The 19,148-nt window shown below is 35.8% G+C and overlaps 2 protein-coding genes across 2 annotated transcripts; both read right to left on the bottom strand.

Moving 5' to 3' along the window:
- Positions 1-2,636: 2,636 nt before the first annotated feature.
- Positions 2,637-3,569, bottom strand: LOC125124021 (olfactory receptor 8I2-like). Its single transcript, XM_047774198.1, has one exon. The coding sequence runs from the start codon at positions 3,567-3,569 to the stop codon at positions 2,637-2,639; it is 933 nt and encodes a 310-aa protein (XP_047630154.1).
- An 8,889-nt stretch (positions 3,570-12,458) lies between these two features.
- LOC125124449 (olfactory receptor 1052-like) lies at positions 12,459-13,403 on the bottom strand. Its single transcript, XM_047774558.1, has one exon. The coding sequence runs from the start codon at positions 13,401-13,403 to the stop codon at positions 12,459-12,461; it is 945 nt and encodes a 314-aa protein (XP_047630514.1).
- Between the last annotated feature and the right edge of the window lie 5,745 nt (positions 13,404-19,148).

Below are 19,148 nucleotides of genomic sequence, written 5' to 3' on the forward strand. Positions count from 1 at the left end.
CATAAATTTGGACAAATAAGTTTTTTTCTACTTATGATTAGTGAGAAAAGTATGGCATGTTTTTGCTTTCAAAGACAAGAAACATTAAAACATAAAAACAACTATTAGATACATAATTTTATTGATACTAAAAATTATAAAATCTTGCAATTATCTACCGAAGGATACATAGTCAACACAAGTGAAAATAAATATCATACATATAATTAGACCTGAGGTAAATATAAAGTTCAATAGTCATGATATTTCAGACAACTAAAAAAAAAAATTGAACAATGCATGAATGAAAATCTTCATTTTCATAAAAGGAAAGAAAGGGGAGTTCCCATCACGGCACAGTGGAAACGAATCTGACTAGGAACCTTGAGGTTGCCGGTTTGATCCCTGGCCTCGCTCAGTGGGTTAAGGATCCAGCATTGCCATGAGCTGTGGTGTAGTTGCAGACATGGCTCGGATCTGGCATTGCTGAGGCTGTGGTGTAGGCCAGCAGCTACAGCTCCGATTAGACCCCTAGCTTGGGAACCTCCATATGCCATGGGTACGGCCCTGAAAAGACAAAAAAAAAAAAAAAAAAGGAAATATAATCAGTTTAATAGTTCTTCATGATGATGAGGAATAACTTGAGAGCAACCAATCTGAATTAGACTCTGTGCTTAGAAGGAAAAAAATTCATGTAGACTTAACAAAGGAAATGACTGATAAGACAGTAGCCTCGATATATCCCTAGAATAATGCATAGTATGTTTCAAGTTGTCACTTAACAATGGTTGATAATGTAGTATATTACTTTATAAAATGAGTTTGCAGGGATCAGAAACTTGTAAATCAGAGAAGAAAATTAAAAAGTTGAAACCAAATATATATGTGTGCATACACAGATCTTTTCACATGAATTATGTTAAGCTACTTAACTCCCAAGACTGAAGGCTGATTGTTTTCATAGGTGGTTTGTTTGTGATGTAAGATATATTAGAGTCTTAACCAGTTGATTCCAAGGATTTGAAATCATACAGACAATGTAGAAATCTATATATACTCATTTCCATATCTTAACCAAAAGGAAAAATCATTTGAAAAGAAATCTGTTAACTACTATGCCATTTTAATATGTAAATAGGATAGGATTTTGCAAGAATCCTAGAAATAGAAGTTTCATCTAAACTATTGTTTCTTTGTTTGGGGTTTTTTTGGGTTTTTTTTTTTTGGCTTTTTTTTAGGTCCACACCCAGGGTGTATGCAAGTTCCCAGTTTAGGGGTCGAATTGGAACTGTAGCTGCCAGCCTACACCACAGCCACAGCAACGCAGGATCCTTAACCCACTGAGCGAGGCCAGGGATCAAATCCACATCCTCATGGATCCAAGTCAGGTTTGTTAACCATGAGCCATGAAGGGAACACCCAACTAATGTGTTTTTGAATGCCAAAATGCATACAACTCTCCAAATACCAAGGAAAGATATCAACATCTCTAAGGTAGAATCTTTGACCTCAATGCATCCATCACTGTGCTTCCACAAGCAAATAAGAAGCAAAGAAATATTTAATTACACATTGTATATGTGATACATTAGCAATGTGCAGTGGAGAGCAAAAATATAACAAAGCAAGGTCTCCTGGCAGAGAGCTTACAAACTTGTTGGAGAGAGAGAAACATCATAAACATGCATATTCTTTTAAAAGCACCTAATCAAATTCCTTTCAAAACATATTTTAAATGCTATGGTCCAACTCCTTTGGTTACTACTCAATGACTCACGCTCAGTAAAGCAGTAATGAGGGTTACAACTTTTCCAGAGGTCATTTTGTAACCATGCCTGGGAGAGTTCATTAAATGAGATTTAATTTAAGTCTCTTTTCCAGGAAAAATAAAAGGGAAACTCGGATTCTCCTTTTAATACCAGAGACCTGGTGAAGCTTTTTTTTTTTTCTTTTTTCAGAAAAATGAGAATCTCTACAGATACCTGTGAAATGCCTCAGGAATTATGCTACTGCTAGCACTTCATTTATCTACACAAACACACACACAGACACACGCATTTAAAAGTTTATCAAGTCTTTGAACTTAGGGAGGCACAGCAAGGTGATGAAGAAATTAAACCACTCTTTTTGATGGAGACCAAACTCCATATGTGCATCTCTTTTCTATGTAATCAAAATCATGTTTCAGAAATAAATGATCAAAATTATAACTGTTAGAGTGAAATGTCTTTTGTTATCATTGGTCACCACTGAAATAACTTCAGCATCTCAATCTGTTCAACCCTGGACTTACATTTGCTTTTGGTAATGCTGCACTTTCTTTTGCTCTCTGACTTTCAGCAATAATTTCTTGTTAATGATATTACTAGGACAGCATGCTCACTCAAGAAAGTTCAGCGGAAGATTCAATTACCAGTCAGTGGCTTTCTTATTTGTGCATGTGTGTGTCTGAATAATGTACTGAAATGAACTTTTAAGATGATGATTTGGTATTTCATACACATTCAATAATAATTTGTCTCTCACATTTTAAGACTCTGTTATTAGTTATTTCGTGTTAGGCTTTTGGGAGATATTCTAGTGTTTTCGTAAATGTTGGAGCAATGGAATGCTTGAAACCGGCCAGATTTCCTTTAATTGAAACATGAAGAGATTTGTCATGCAAAGTGTTTTCTTTGCATGGCTCTCAGGAGAGCACTTTTTACATCTTTGTTCCTCAAACTATAGATGAGTGGATTCAGCATTGGAATGACGATGGTATAGAATACAGATGCCACCTGTGCCTGGGTCAAGGATGATGTGTTATCAGGCTGCAAATATGTGAAAATCAGGGACCCATAGAAGATGGTCACACCCAGGAGGTGGGATGCACAGGTGGAAAAGGCCTTCTGTCTGCCTGCTGTAGACCTGATCTTCAGGATGGCTGAGACGATGACAATGTAAGTGGTGATGATGATGAAGAAAGAACTAAGAATGGTGAACCCAGCCAAAACAAAGATCACCATTTCTGTGCTGAATATATCCACACAGGACAAGGCCAAAAGAGCTGTGGTGTCACAGAAAAAGTGATTGATGCTGATATCACAGAATGCCAAACTGCTGATCACACAGATGGATATCAGAGAATTGGTGAAGCCTACTATATATGGTATTGCTCCCAGCCAGATACACACTTTCTGTGACATAACCACTGAATACAATAAGGGATTGCAGATTGCAACATAGCGGTCACAGGCCATTGATCCCAGAAGAAAACACTCACTACACACCAAGCCCACAAAAAAGTACATTTGGACAAAGCAGCCAGCGAAGGAGATGGTTTTCTGATTTGACAGGAAATTCACCAGTGCCTTGGGTGTTACAGTAGAGGAATAAAATATGTCAATGAATGCTAAGTTGCTAAGGAAAAAATACATGGGTGTGTGAAGCTGAGAGTCGATTTTAATTAATACAATCAGTCCGAGGTTCCCCAAAACAATGAATAGATAAATAAAAAGAAACATCAAGAAAAGTCTGATTTGCAGCTCAGGGCGATTTGCAAATCCAGAGAGGATGAAGAAAGCCACCTCCGTGAAATTGCTCCCCGTCATTTCTATCAACTCAGGCCTTTGACTTACCTGCCAAATAACAGTAATGGAAGTTAGAGAAGGATGCAAGTCTGAAGGCTTGATAGTCAACACAGACTTAGCCTCCCACAAGGGGAGAGTGACCGGTGAGATGTGAATATTAATGATTTCAAGTTAATCGAGAATTTATATATAATTTTTAATCTTTAAAGATCTGACACACATGAATTAAAATTTTTCAAATTTCGCAGTTGTGCAGAATTGGTTGCACTCCAAAAGGCATCTATCGGGAATTGATTTTGAAGAGATTCCACCCAGCTTCCACCCTGGTTGACCCCAGGTAACACATGTTGAAATTTGCCTCCTGGAATAAATTATACTGAATTCTTAGAAAATGTAAGGGTTATTTAGGAAAGTAGGATCTGTAATTTGTGAATTTAAAAATACCTTTGTGCCGCAGTCTTAAAATTTCAGCTTTTAACCGCTACTTTAACAGATTGCTTTAAGAGCTTAATGAGACCTTCAATGGACACATTTTAATAGTTCTTGGAATCAATAAATTTTGTTAAATTTTGTAAAATAGATATACATATTTATACATTATATGAATACACACTATAAAGTTATAAAGTATATAAAAACATATATAAAAAGGAAAGAAGCAGCATGCTTATTTTATGTTAATGCTAAAATTCTCTATACCTTTTTTTTTTAATCTCGTATCCTTTCTTTCAGTTGGTGAGATACCACCAAATGAGGAATATAATCTATACCAGAGCCAAATAGTTTTCTATGTGTGCTTAGCAACCACGTTTGTTTCCAACGTGAAGCACATGGACCTCAGAGGATAGCTAATTCATTCCAATATGGAACTTTTCAAGTCAATGATAAAAAGCCTACAAAGAGTGAAATAAATATGACTTGTTATATTTAAAAAAAAATAAAATATAAGGTGATTACTCTAGAAATTAGAGAACTTATTTCCTTCATTATATTGACATACGTGTGTGATAAATATCCAGAACTGAAACTAGCATGAAGTTAATGCAAGTTTGTTTCAGGTATTTAGCACTCTGCTGGAGTAACCCAAAAGGACTTGATGTAATATTAAGTATATTTAATAACTTAGTATCTCTCAAGTTCACAGTGTTCCTATTTGTCCATTCTTTCCTTTAATTAGTATTTAGTCAATGGCAGCATTTTCCTCTTGCTTGTCATCAAAGGTACTTTTCTTAAAGCTTACTGGAAGACATAGGCCTTTGTGAAAAGAAAAAAATTCTCAGTGTGAGAAACACACATGCACGCACACACGCAATAATGAAGAAGATGACAAATAAGACTTACCTGGGATTTAGTCCTCAGGAGGAAACTCCCTTCTCTTTCAGCTCTCTGCCAGCTATTTTCAGGTTTAAGATCAGGCAACAAGAAAAGAAAACATTGTGCAATATTTGCAGAATTCACCATATATTTTTGGCATATAGCTATGTTTGCTTCAACAATTTTGAATCCCATGGATTCTCAATAGAATATCTTGAATCTGATGTTATCGCTGCTGCTATTGTTAACCACTGAGCTCTATCTCCTATATAATGGACACCTAATGATATTAGGAAGTTGATGGAAAAAATGTTGGTGGTTTTGACAACATTTCTTGATAATATGTATAGTACCTTCCATTGATAGAATACAAATCAGAGCCAAATTGACAAAGCGATTATTTTATGTGCCTTCTTTTTTTAGGTTCAAATTTAGATTTGTATTCAGGATTAATTTTGTTCATAGTATATTTCTAAGACTGTCCCATGCCAAAGGATTGTCTTCTGAAAGCTAGAGTTAAGCAGTCTTTATATCAGTATCTCTTTTTAAACACAAACATAGATCATAAAGGAACTGGTTAATTAGCATCTTTGATCTCTTGAGATTTGTATTTTAATTGTACCCAAAGGTTTATTTTTATTTTGCCTGGGAGACATCTCCAATGGAAATGACTTGGAAATAAATATTCCTTACTTTTGTGTTTTTCCATGTCAGTGTCCATAGATAGACTAAAAACTGCAATAACATAGTTTTAAATTTTTCTATTTATTTTGATATTTATATGTTATATACAAACACACATCCATATATAACACCTTTTCTAAAACATTATGAAATATAAGTGAGATATATGGTATTAGAAGATATCAGATAACTACTGCCCCTGCCTGACAGTCAAGATAAACTCTCCCAGGAAAGAGAAGTGAGCTTTCCTATCTGATTTAAAGGTGTTAATATACACTGAAATTATGCTTCCACCTATGTCAATAAATCATATATATATACACACATACATATATATATTACACGCACTTATTTTTAATGCAGGTATTCAGCGATTTTTAATTGATTGTGTATAATGTGGCATACACAAAACAATTGGTTGAGGATAAGTACACCATCTAGGAAAATAAAAAATCTTAAGTACAGTTAAAGCCCATGTTCTCAGTTTCGTGCTCAGCTAATCAGTCAGTACTTCAAAAACTTTAATTACACTATTATTCTTTTTTTAAAAAAGCAGCTTCCTAGGCCACACACCTATTAAGATTCTGGGTTGGTAAGTCTTAGATTGATTCACAAAAGTAAAATTTTCAAAATGCCTCATATCCATGGACTATTTCCAAATGCTCGGTTATATGTATCTCACAGACTTGTCTAATTAAGTTAATTTTCTACTGTTACTATATTCTCCTATTTTACTCATCTTTAGAAAGGATTATGTATTACAGTGATGAAGCAAGACAGATTCTCCATTGAAGAAAAAAAGATATATCTCACAATAGATATTTAAAAAGGGGAATGAAATCTATTACAGAAGGGCCATATCACTTAAATAGTGATCAACATATTCACATATTATATCAAAAAATGGTTACATTTTTCCACTATACTATGTCTTGGAAAAACAAAACTTTGAAAGAATTGGGTTGTATACCTGCAACTTCAAATTGCCATCCATTAATCTTACTTTGTCTTTTGGCTACACTTGTGGTATGTGGAATTTCCCAGGGCAAGGTTCCAACCCATACCAGAGCAGTGACCTTAGCCACAGAAGTGACAAAGCTGGATCCCTAATGCAAGGCCACCAGGAAACTCTGATCTTACTTCTTCTTCTTCTTCTTTTATTTTTTTGTCTTTTTTTCCTTTTCTAGAGCCTCACCCATGGCATATGGAGTTTCCCAGGCTAGGGGTCCAGTCAGAGCTGTAGACACTGGCTTACGCCACATCTTACAGCAACGAGGGATCTCAGCTGTGTCTGCGACCTACACCACAGCTTGTGGAAACGCCATATCCTTAATCCACTGAGCAATGCCAGGGATCAAACCCACAACCTCGTGGTTCCTAGTCAGATTCTTTAACCACTGCTCTACGACGGGAACTCCTGATCTTACTTATTCTTAACATACTTTTATTAAACAGCTATTAAATGATAGATAGTGTGCTTTGTGTGGGATTGCAAAGATGAGAATAAGTGTCTCTACATATACATTACTTTGAGTTGATTGCCTCTTTCAAGACTCAAAATTTGTCTGTTTTCCCAATATTCTGATATTTGTTGTGCTAGTAGGTATTGTAGCTACCAATACAGAATTGGTAGAGGGGCTATGGTTGACCATGTTATAGGCTCAATGGACATGTAATAAGTGCTTGCTCAATTCAATTCATATATCTTATAAACACATTTGGAGTTGTAGTTGTTAATCATCTATACTTAACTTTTTATTTAGATATTTTCAGACATATAGTTTCCATATGCACTCTACCCAGCAACATAGATGCTAACATGTTACATGGTTACAGCACAATTTTTAACAAAAATTAGTTTACATTGATGCATTAATATTAACTAAATTACAGATTTTATTCACTTTCACCAGTTATTCCCACAAAGTCCTTTTTGTTGTTGTTGTCCCAGGATCCAATTGAGAATATCATGCTGCAATTAGGGTCCTGTCTTTTTAGTTTTCTGCAATCTGTGGCTGTCCCATTTTCTTTTCTTTCCTGACTGTGATGCTTTTCAAGATTTCTGGTCAAGTACTTTGCAGAATGTCTCTCAAATTAAGTTGGCCTGGGGTCTTTTCATAATTAACTTAAAGTTATTTATTACAGGAAAAACTACCAGCACTGTGATATGTATGCCTTTTCATACAATGAGTATGGATGATGTTCATTAGTGAAACTGCTAGTGATTTTAAACTTGATGATTTAGTTCATGTAGTGTCTGCCAGACTTCTTTACTGTAAGGTTATGATGCTTTACCTTGTCACCTAGATAGACGGATGGATAGATAGATAGATAGACAGACAGACAGATACAGATATAATGTACATACATATACATTACATACATGGAGGAAAACTTAGACTATGTAAATATTTCATTTATATTTTTTGGCATCCATCAATATGTTGCCTCTACCAATTTCTATGGTGATGTTTTCACAGTAAATTGCCATTTTCTTTATTCTTTTACCATATTTTAATTGAAATTATTCTGTAAAGATAAGTTCTTATTTATTTTTATTTATTTATACCAATATACGTTTATTGATCATTATTTTTTTTTTTTGGTGTTATTAGCCAATACCAGTACCACTTACTTGCTTCCTCAAATCATTCTAGCTTTGCTAATGGAACCATCATTGAATTAGTTTCCGTGTGCTTTGCCTTTAGGTCAAGCTCCTGTCTTTTTTTGTTTGTTCTGTTTTCACTTCCTAGATCCTGGTAGCACAATATGCTCCAGGTTTATCTTTCCCAGACTCAGCTCTAGAAAAAAACCACTGTTCCAAGGAGCTCTGCTATCTTTTATGAGTGGATGGTATTTGAAAACCAGGATATGGACAATGTATTTTATTTTCACGTGTCGGTATATTTTCCCCTTCAGACTATATCGCAAATATTTAATATTTTTAATGCTTTTAATTTTTCTAGTTTTTGTCATTATAACTTTTCAGTTGAAGATTATGTGATAGTAAACATTTAGATTTTGGAAAAGTAATTCTGAATTTGTGTTCAGAAATTTACTAGATTTGTGGCCATGTGACCATTTCTTAATCTCTTTGATCCTCAATGTCCTTGTCTGCAAAGTGACAGTAGTAATACCTGCCTCATGTGTTTGTAAAGAAGAAACAAGATAATACCTATAAAATACCTTGAAAAGTATTGGGATTATACCAATCATTCAGCCAGTATTTGTCACATATCCTTACTATAAATAGCTTGATAATAATCTACCGTATTCACCCACCCATATTTATTCAACTATTTCCTCCTCTGTTCACACTATTCATGATTTTTTTCACTATTCACGATTTTTTTTTGAAGTAATGCAGAATACACATTGATTTCTTTCCTTTAGTAAGTAACTAAAAGTAGTATTTTGGGACTTATTAGTGTGAGACATTCTAGAACAGTTTAGCAAATTTTAATTTCCATGAGCATATTCCCTGACCATCAGTTTCATCAGAACTTGCCTATAGTGATCATTTACATCTTTTTAAGCACCATATTTTAAAAACCTAATAAAACAAAGGTTATCTTGTTCTGTATTTATTTCATTACTATACAGGAGAAACACTTCCTCATATCTTGTGTACTGTTTATATGACTGTCATTTTAAATATTTTTGAAAATCGGATTCCAACAAGTAGATGCTTTTTGTTTTGTTTTACTGTACTGAATGGAAAAACTCCTATTTTAAAAATTATTTTAAACATCTACTTACTCTTTAATATCAAAAATGTCCGTACATATAAGAAAACAACTTTTTGAAATAATTAACTCACCAATTTATTAAACAAGTCTTGTTAGATCTGAGAAGTGAATTTTTGTGACTTTTTAGATTTTAGTCTAAAGCTATTTGGAAAATCCACCCCATCAATTTATAGCTTGAGTAAGGAATATTTAAAGACATCGTGATGTCTCATGGTTTTGATGGTATTCCTAAACAATACTTCTAGATGTAATTTCATAATATTTCAGAATTCCCGTTTCCTTCAATTTCACCCCTTACATTTGATTTCATATGTTTTTATTTTCTTTATTTTGGTCCAATAAATGTTCTCAGGTCAATTTTTGAGTGAAAAAGCTGAGAAACCCAGTGTCTTCAAATTGTTTCTCATGAAATCAATTGATAATTTGAGAAAAGAAAAGCATAATTTTCATACAATTGCTTTTGACTATTTTCCCTTATTCATGAGATTCTATTATGCAGTACGTTCATTACATATTTATGTATGTTAGGGTGTAATAACTAAACCTTTAAATAAATATAATTGCATTGATGAAAGAATTAGATTTTATTGCATATCTTTAGAAAAGTTTTTTTTTCGTTTTGTTTTGTTTTTTGTCTTTTTAGAGCTGCACCTGCAACATAACGGAAGTTTCCAGGCTAGTGGTCGAAATCAGGGCTGTAGCTGCCAGCCTATGCCACACCTCCCAGCAACATGGGATCTGATAAACATCTGTAACCTGCACCACAGCTCGTGGCAATGCTGGATCCTTAACTCCCTGAGTGAGGCCAGGGATTGAACCCATGTCCTCATGGAATACTAGTCGGGTTCGTTTACCGCTGAGCCACGACAGGAACTCCAGATCTTTAGAAAAGTACTTAATAAAATATAAAAATAAAAATTTTACGAGTGCTTCACCAGAGAATTCCATGATTAGAAATCTATCAAGATGAAGACAATTAGAAAAATGAACAAGTTATATATACAGACTTTATTATTATGCTATAAATTATTTTGAAAACATTAAAACCCAAAGTGTATAACCCAGGAGGTGGACACTTTCTTGGACCTAATGTAGATTTAAATTTTATATCTCTGTGATTATGAGATATAATTAAGAAAGGTACTTACCATGTCCTAAGGACTCCTTTATTAAGAGATAGTTTTACTTTTGAAAACTGGTTATAACAATACCATTGATTATGTTTTTAAAAAAATGTATGTCTGTTATTTTGATATGCATCAAAATATTTGACGTGACTATCCTGGAAGAAAATATGGTCTGTATAGAAACGATGAAATAAAATTTGCTTTAACACCTTTTGTTACATATTTACAAGAATATAATTGTCAAGAAATAAGGGGGGAAAAGTCCAGAGACACATATTTTAAAAGATAAGATTTATTGCCATGATCTAAGTATTATTCAATTTGATGGATAATAAACATCCTTTATACAAACTCAAAACTGTTATTCACTACAAAAGTGTCACCAGCAAAGATAATATTTCCTTTCTTATCAACTGTGGTGATGACAGTGGTGGCGGGCTGAATTGCTGATGCAGGTCTGAGTAAGTAGGACAATAAGCAATGCCATGATGAACATAAGCAATTTGAGATTTTAATAGTCATTTTGTTTTTTTTTTAAAAAACTAACAGTATTTTCAAATGGTTATACTGTTTAATAGACATTTCCTAAAGGTGGATTTTTAGAGAATTCCAATGTGTTTTGATATAATAGAATATCTTTGCATTGCTATTTTGGTATTTCAATTTAACTCCAGAAATGGAGTTGCTATAAAAAATAGTCCTTGGTGACTATGGAATTATTGTGTAAAGTGACATTTCAAATTTTAACAGTTCCAGCCTGATATAGAATATAAAATGCATACAGAAAATTCTATTTCTTTACGTAAAATGGTAGAAGTCCTGTGGACAAATATATGGATATGTGTATATTTGAATTCTACCTCTTAAATCTTGATTTTTTTTTTATCTTGGTTAAGTTTTTAACTGCACTGATCCTTCGTTTCCTCAGCTATAAAATGTGTTAGCTCTTCTAGAGTTGTAAAGAATGAAGATTGAGTTCACTCTCTGTAACCGATTCTTTCTGAGTTTGCATGTGCGTGTGTTTCTGTGTTTGTGTACATATCACCTGTATCATCATGGTTCCACATTCCATCAAATTGAAAACCAAATTTTGTAACTAACCAATCTGTAGAAGATGGTGTCAATTTATTACATAAGAAGTCACATTAGAGGGAGTTACCACTGTGGTGCAGCAGAAACAAACCCAATTAGTATCCATGAGGATGTGGTTTCTATCCCTCGCCTTGCTCAGTGGGTTGGGCATCTGGCATTGCTGTGGCTGTGGTGTAGGCTGGGAGCTGTGGCTCCAATCCACCACTAGCTTGGGCACTTCCATATGCTGTGGGTGTAACTCTAAAAAGCAAAAAAAAAAAAAAAGTTATTAGAGAGTCAAAATAATGATTTGGGGATTGAAGGAATCCAGATTATACAGTGGTATAAAATTATTGTTTATGGGAGGAAGGGTTTCTCAGAACATCCTTTATCTGACTGAAGGCAGAATTTATGAGAATGATTCTTTGGGGCTGCTTTTTCTGCCAGGAAGAAAACATAAAAGTCCACCTACCCTATTATAAACAAATGATATCACAGAATTTCTTATCTCCCACTTGTTCCCTTAGAAGTTTATTTATTTTTCCCATGGAAGCCATGTCTCTGTCTCCTTTCTTTATACTAAGTTAGGTATATAAACTTTATCTCCAATAATTGAGCAAGCCACTTTTTCGGTGCCCTCTTATATATATATAAATATACTTTGTCTATCCTCTTATTAATCAACCTTTTGTCAGTTTAATTTACACGCCCTTAATCAGAAAATCTAAGAGCGTAGAAGAAAAGTTTTTTCACCCTGACAGAATATGTGGCATATGCATATACATATATGTACACACAAAAGATATAATATATATGACATGTGTACTATTTCTAAAAGCCAATAAGGGCTGTATCTTTGCGCATATGATACTTTAAAATACCTTCTTTCTTTCCTTCAACAACTTCCATAGATTTTTAATCCTGTAGCCTCAATCACTATTCCTTTAATATTTCTGCTTGAAAATTCATGGCCACTGAGCAAATATTTTTCTCATCGTGATTCTTTTCATTGCTTCTTTGGCCTCTGTGTTTCTTACACTGTATATTAGAAGATTTAATATTGGCAGCAAAAGGGTATAGAACACAGACAGGATTTTGGCTGTATCCTGTGGGTAGCTTGAGCTGGTCCCCAGGTAAGTAAATATTACTGTTCCATAGAAGAGAGTCACCACGGTGAGGTGGGAGGCACATGTGGAGAAGGCTTTGTATCTGCCTCTCAGAGACTGTATCTTCAGAACAGTGAGAAGGATTCCCAGGTAGGAACTAACCACTATCAGAAAGGTAGCCACTGAGGTGGTTCCGGAGAGGACAGTGAATAAAGCCTTATTGTACTGGGTGTCAGAACAGGAGAGTCGAAAGAGCAATGAAATATCACAGAAATAGTGATTAAGGATATTGGGCCCACAGAAAGACAGACTGAGCAAGCCGGTCAGGTGGGTGAGTGAGTGGGCACAACCTAGTAGGTAGGAAACCGTCACCAGGTGGATGCAGGATGTGGTGGTCATGAGACTCTTGTAGTGAAGTGGGCGGCAAATGGCAAGGTAGCGGTCATAGGCCATCGCAGCCAAGAGGAAGCATTCTGTGGTCAGGAACAAGCTGACAAAGGAATACTGAAGGAGGCAACCCCTGTAAGAGATGGCTTTCTGTCCTGCTAGGTAGTTCACCAACATCTTAGGGATAAAGACTGAGGAGTAGCAGAAATCCAAGAAGGCCAACTGGCTAAGGAAAAAGTTCTTGGGAGAATGGAGCTGGGCACTGACCAGGATGACTGTGATAACCCAAAGGTTGCCCACCACAGTGATGAGATAGATCAGGAGAAACAGCACAAATAGGACTGTATTGAGTTCAGGGTCATCAGTCAGCCCCAGGAGGATGAATTCAGTTATTCCACTGACATTTCTGTTAGCCATCTATGTGGCTCCTCTATGATGGATCTACAGAGAAGGAGAGGAAAAATAAGCAAAGATCAGAGTTCTCGTTGAGGCTCAGCAGGTTAAGAACCTGACTGGCATCCTTGCACATGCAGGTTCAATCCCTGGCCTTGCTCAGTGGGTGAAGGATCCAGCATTGCCATGAGCTGCAGTGTAGGCTGGCAGCAGCAGCTCGAATTTGACCCCTAGCCTGAAAACTTCCATACACCGCAGGTGCAGCCCTAAAAAGAAAAAAACAAAAAAAAAAAGGAAGAAAATAAAATAAGCAAAGGTAAGGCTTGAACATGCAAATTCCTTCTACTTGCATCTTTAGAAAATTGCAGGATTTTAGTTAAAAAAAATCCACAGTTAATTCATTCCTTTCAAGTATAAAAAGTTAGCCTGACACAAAACTTTGTAGGGATCAAAGCCTCACCAAGGAATATAAACTAGCATTATGAACCACATAAGAACCCCTGGAAAAATTAAAATCTCTACGAAGAGGCTTATCAGGAATGTTCGTTTAACAGAGAAAGTTCAGGAGAAGGATCCTAGATACTGGTATATTTCAGATTCGAGAACACAAGGAAGAACCTCATATTTTAAAGAGCATTCCTTAACAAAGAACAAAAACCTCAAACCCTTGAGACATCTAGAAAAATTATTTTGATCACATCTTATTTTTTTGCTTTTTTTGTGTGTGTGAATAATCCTCATAGGGAAACATAGTTTTGATTAAGAATGCAATTCATGGAGTTCCAGTTGCAGCTCAGCAGGTTAAAAAGCCAATATTGTCTCTGTGAAGATGTAGGTTCAAACCCTGGCCTGGCTCAGTGGGTTAAGGATCCTGCATTGCTGCAAGTTTGGGCATAGGTCTCAGATGCAGCTGGGATCTCACACTGCTGTGGCTGTGGGGTAGGCCTCAACTGCAGCTGCAATTCGACCCTTAGCCTGGGAACTTCCACATGCCACTGATGCAGCCATTAAAAAAAAAAAAAAAAGAATGCCATTCATTGTTTAGGAAATATTCCAAGTTGAGTTTAAACAGTGATTTTTCATTACTCCAAACACTGATTTTTCATTACTCCCACAGAAGTTGTATAACAACTTCAATGTTAACACAGAAAAAAAGACTTGAAAGTAGGATAAGGAGGGAGAATTAACAGCAAAATTACAGTTTATTTTTCCCCTGTAATTTAAAGTCTTTACACATTAAAGTCTAAACATATTTTTCTTCTTCACCATTTTTTAATCTTTTTAGTTTATTGACAGAATACATGTATATTTACTATTTAAATACATGAATTTTACTTACCAGTGAGGGAAGGAAATAAAAAAACATTCAATACCTTCTCTCATTTATGAACCTCATCACTGTCTACTCTCTTGGCTAATTTTTCTGTATTCCCCCCCAAACCAAAAAACGAAACCAAATACACACAAAATAATTACATTTGTCTGATGTTTACAGTGATGCATAAATTAGGTGAATAAGAGTAGTTAACAGGCAGCAGGACTGAAATTCAAACTTCTTTAAATATGGGAACTAAAGGCACAGACTCCATGCTGTGAATGCAAGAGCAAGATGATAAAAGAACAGTCACGTCAGAAAACAGGTTTAGTCACGAAGTTCACTTATATATTTACCTTCATGGACAGTCCCTGGAGTTAACACTTGTGATCAGAGGATACAATAAATAATTAAAAGTTCCTCAGGGCTTCTTGAGGGGATTTGGGAAATTCAAGAACTTAACGGTTCCCTTAAGGCATTTCACTTCCTGACTGTTACAATGAATAGAAGGAAGTGTGGGGCAAGTATAGGGAAAAAAAACAAAATATATGATCTCTGGGAAAAAAAAAAAAAACTGCAATAGAATTGATAGCGATGCCTACTTGGTATTTTATAACAAGGAAAGCTTTTCAGACAACCCATGTGCGCCTAGTTTCAGAAAAACAGGAGATGCCGTTGTGGCTCAGCAGGTTAGGAACCCGACGAGCATCCCTGAGGATGCAGGTTTGATCCCTGGCCTTGCTCCATGAGTTAAGTATCCAGTGTTGCTGTGGCTGTGGCAGCTGCAGCTCCAATTTGACCCCTAGCCCAGGAACTTCCATATGCCATGGGTGTGGACCTAAAAAGAGAAAAAAAAAAATAGAAAAGAAAAGAAACACACACATGTTCATATAAATGCAGAGACAAAAGCAAAAGCAAATGTAAACATCAGCGATTGAAAAAAAAATTCAATTCCTTTACTTCCTTAGATTATGAAGATGCCATCAAGAAAATTAAAATTAAAACTACTACTTCTTGGAGTTCCCTGGCAGCCTAGCAGTTAAGGATCCAGCATTGTCAGTACTGTGGCTGTGGCTGAGTTTGATCCCTGGCCCAGGAAATTCCACATGCCCTGGGCACTGCAAAAAGCAAACAAACAAAAAATGACAACTAACGCTTCTTAAAAGCATTGACAAGTAATACTTCTTAAAAGGCTTCCTTGCAATGAACCCAAGCACCCATCTCTTCAAAGTTGATTCCTCCCTTCTAACCTGTGTCTGCTCGTAGACAATTTGTTGGTTTGTTGTTTTTTTTTGCCTTTTTCTTAAAATGAATTATGATGGATTCTTAAATAGTAGTATTTCACACTATCTCTTTGCATATATGTCTAAATAAAAATTTTTCTTCATTATGTGTTCTAAAGACAATTACATTTTTTTCTCCCTCAATGCAGTGCAAATTTCCTAAATCTCTAAGTTGAAACCTGATGGTGCAGGTGATAGAAGTGTGAGTTAGCTAATATTCTAAGCTTGAGTTAGGCCAGAAGATAATCCATTATTTTAGAAGGTCTGGAACATTTTTTTTCAAGTCCTGAGCCATTCTTTTTTTTTTTTTTTTAAATATGTAGTCCATTTCTAGTTCATATATGAAATAATTACATGAGAAGTTCACAGCTGACCCCTGAGCAAGACAGGTGTTAGGGGTGCCACCCCTCCTGGACAGTCAAAAATCCATGTCTAAAGTCCATCCTCTCTGTATGTGTTTCATCCGTTTCCTCGGATTCCACTGAGGATCCTGCAGTCTTGTAGTATTTACAATGGAAAAAAATCCATGCTTAAGTGGATCTCTGCAATTCAAACCTGCATGGTCAAGGGTCAACTGTACACAAAAAAATATAAAGAAATTAACTTTCTCAGACCAATATTCTTTTTCCCCTAGGATATTATAGATTAAGGAGGACCAAAAAACAGTTCCTGAAAAAACCCTTTATAATGGTTTGTATTTGCAGGCATTCAATGAAAAAGAAAACGACAAATAAGTACATTCTGAAAGCCCCTATTATATTCTCTGTGTTCTGTAAGTCTATCAACCTCTCGAAGTTATATGCAAAATTATGTTGAAAAAGCACATATTTCTGGCAAGTGGCCTTGCATCAGTCGACAGATATGCCAATGGATCTTCAACCTAGGATCTAATGACTTTATTAGCAATAAAATCATTTTATTAAAAAACTTTTTATTAAATAAAAAGTATTGATATTTAGGAAACTTAGAGGGCTGCAATTGAATGTGGCATACAGGAGTTCCTATCATGGCTCAGTGGAAAACAAACCTGACTAGCATCCATGAGGACACAAGTTCAATCCCTGGCCTCACTCAATGGGTTAAGGATCCAGCATTGCCATGAGCTGTTGTGTAGGTTGCGGATGCAGCTCGGACCTGGCATTGCTGTGGCTCTGGTGTAGGCCGGCAGCTACAGCTCCACTTCTACCCCTAGCTTGGGAACCTCCATGTGCCGTGGGTGTGGCCCTAAAAAAAAAGAAAAAGAATTTGGCATACAGAAAAATTTAATAGCATTAGTAAAAAAAAAATTAGCAGATATTTGTTAATGTGGTTCTTTTGTCCTGAAATAAGCCTTTCTGTGAAGAGTAGTATTCAGAAATTACATTCATTAACACAATATGTTGAAGTGTTATATTTTAGAACATAATTACTTTTTCTAATCAAAGTTATTGAGGAACAAATTAGATACAATAAACTGATCATTTTGAAATGTTCCATTTAATGAGTTTTGACACATACGTATTTCAGGGCAGTTGCTACCACAATTAAAACACGGAAACCTTGAACATAGACCGTTTCTATAATCCCGCAAATCTTATGTTCTCTTTCCAAGAAATCCTTATCTCCAACCCCAAGGAAATGCTGATCAGCTATATGTCTGTAAGTGAGATCTGCTTTAGCATATCTTTTACCAGGTTAGAGTAATGCAGTATATGTCCTTTTGGGTCTTTTTCAATCAGAAAAATATTTTAAGAAACACACATTTTGTTACACAAAGCATTTGTTTGTTCTTTTTTTTTTTTTTTTTAAACTGAGTAGCATTCCATTGTACGGATAAAACAGTTGTTTATCCATTCACTTGTTAATGGACATTGTTAAAATTGTTTGCAATATTCAGCTATCATGAATAAAGCTGCAATAAGTAGTACATTAAAATATTTCTATGCGAGTTCCTGTCATGGCTTGATGAAAACGAATCTCACTAGTATCCATGGGGAAGCAGGTTCAATCCCTGGCCTAGTTCAGTGGGTTAAGGATCTGGTGTGGCCTTGAGCTGTGGTGTAGGTCGCAGATGCAGCTTGGATCTGGTGTTGCTGTGGCTGTGGCGTAGGCCAGTGGCTACAGCTCTGATTCAACCCCTAGCCTAGGAACCTCCACATGCCATGAGTGCAGCCCCTAAAAAAAAAAAAAAGAAAAAGAAAAAAAGATTTCTATGGACGTAACCATTCAGTTTTCCTGGATAAATTCCCAAGGGTAGAGTCTTCCAACTAAGTAACATAGTAACTATTTCTATTCATTTAGATCTTTAACTTCTTTCTACAGGTTTTTCTTTTCTTTTACTTTTTGTCTTTTTTGCCATTTCTTGGGCCACTCCCGCTGCATATGGAGGTTCCTAGGGGTCTAATCGGAGATGTAGCCACCGGCCTACGCCAGAGCCACAGCAACACTGACTCCTTAACCCACTGATCAAGGCCAGGGATCAAACTTGCAACCTCACGGTTCCTAGTCGGATTTGTTTCCGCTTCGCCACAGCGGGAACTCCTCTAAGAGGTTTTCTAGGTTTTAGTTCCAACAGTCAATTCTTGACCTATTTTGTCTAATTTATTGCTAAATATCTTATGCACCGTGTACTATTTTTTAAGGAGAAAACTTCTTAGTTTTTGGATGGCTTGCTATTTACATACAGAAATACAGTGTTTTTTTTGTTTTTTTTTTTTTTTTGCCATTTCTTGGCCACTCCTGCAACATATGGAAGTTCCCAGGCTAGGGGTCTAATCGGAGCTGAAGCCACCGGCCTACACCAGGGCCACAGCAACGCTGGATCCGAGCCGCGTCTGCAACCTACACCACAGCTCTCAGCAACACCGGATTGTTAACCCACTGAGCAAGGGCAGGGACCAAACCCGCAACCTCATGGTTCCTAGTCGGATTCGTTAACCACTACGCCACGACGGGAACTCCCAGAAATCCAGTGCTTTTTTTGAGCATTGATTTTATAAGAATTGGTTAGGAATTTTTACATTCAGAATAATAATGCGAATTGTACGTCTTTTTTCCAATTTGGACACGGTTAGTTTCTTTTCTTCTTTTTATTGTTCATTATTCATCACCCCTTTTTCCCACATTTTTGAAATGATCTACCTTTCACATTTTAAATGTTCAATGCATGTTTTAGAGAATGACTATATTGTA

The sequence above is a fragment of the Phacochoerus africanus genome, chromosome 4 (assembly GCF_016906955.1).
Source record: "Phacochoerus africanus isolate WHEZ1 chromosome 4, ROS_Pafr_v1, whole genome shotgun sequence".
NCBI lineage: Eukaryota > Metazoa > Chordata > Mammalia > Artiodactyla > Suidae > Phacochoerus > Phacochoerus africanus.

Bases quoted from the DNA above. Each gene is read 5' to 3' on its own strand.
- LOC125124021 (XM_047774198.1), bottom strand. From the start codon at position 3,569: ATGACGGGGAGCAATTTCACGGAGGTGGCTTTCTTCATCCTCTCTGGA.
- LOC125124449 (XM_047774558.1), bottom strand. From the start codon at position 13,403: ATGGCTAACAGAAATGTCAGTGGAATAACTGAATTCATCCTCCTGGGG.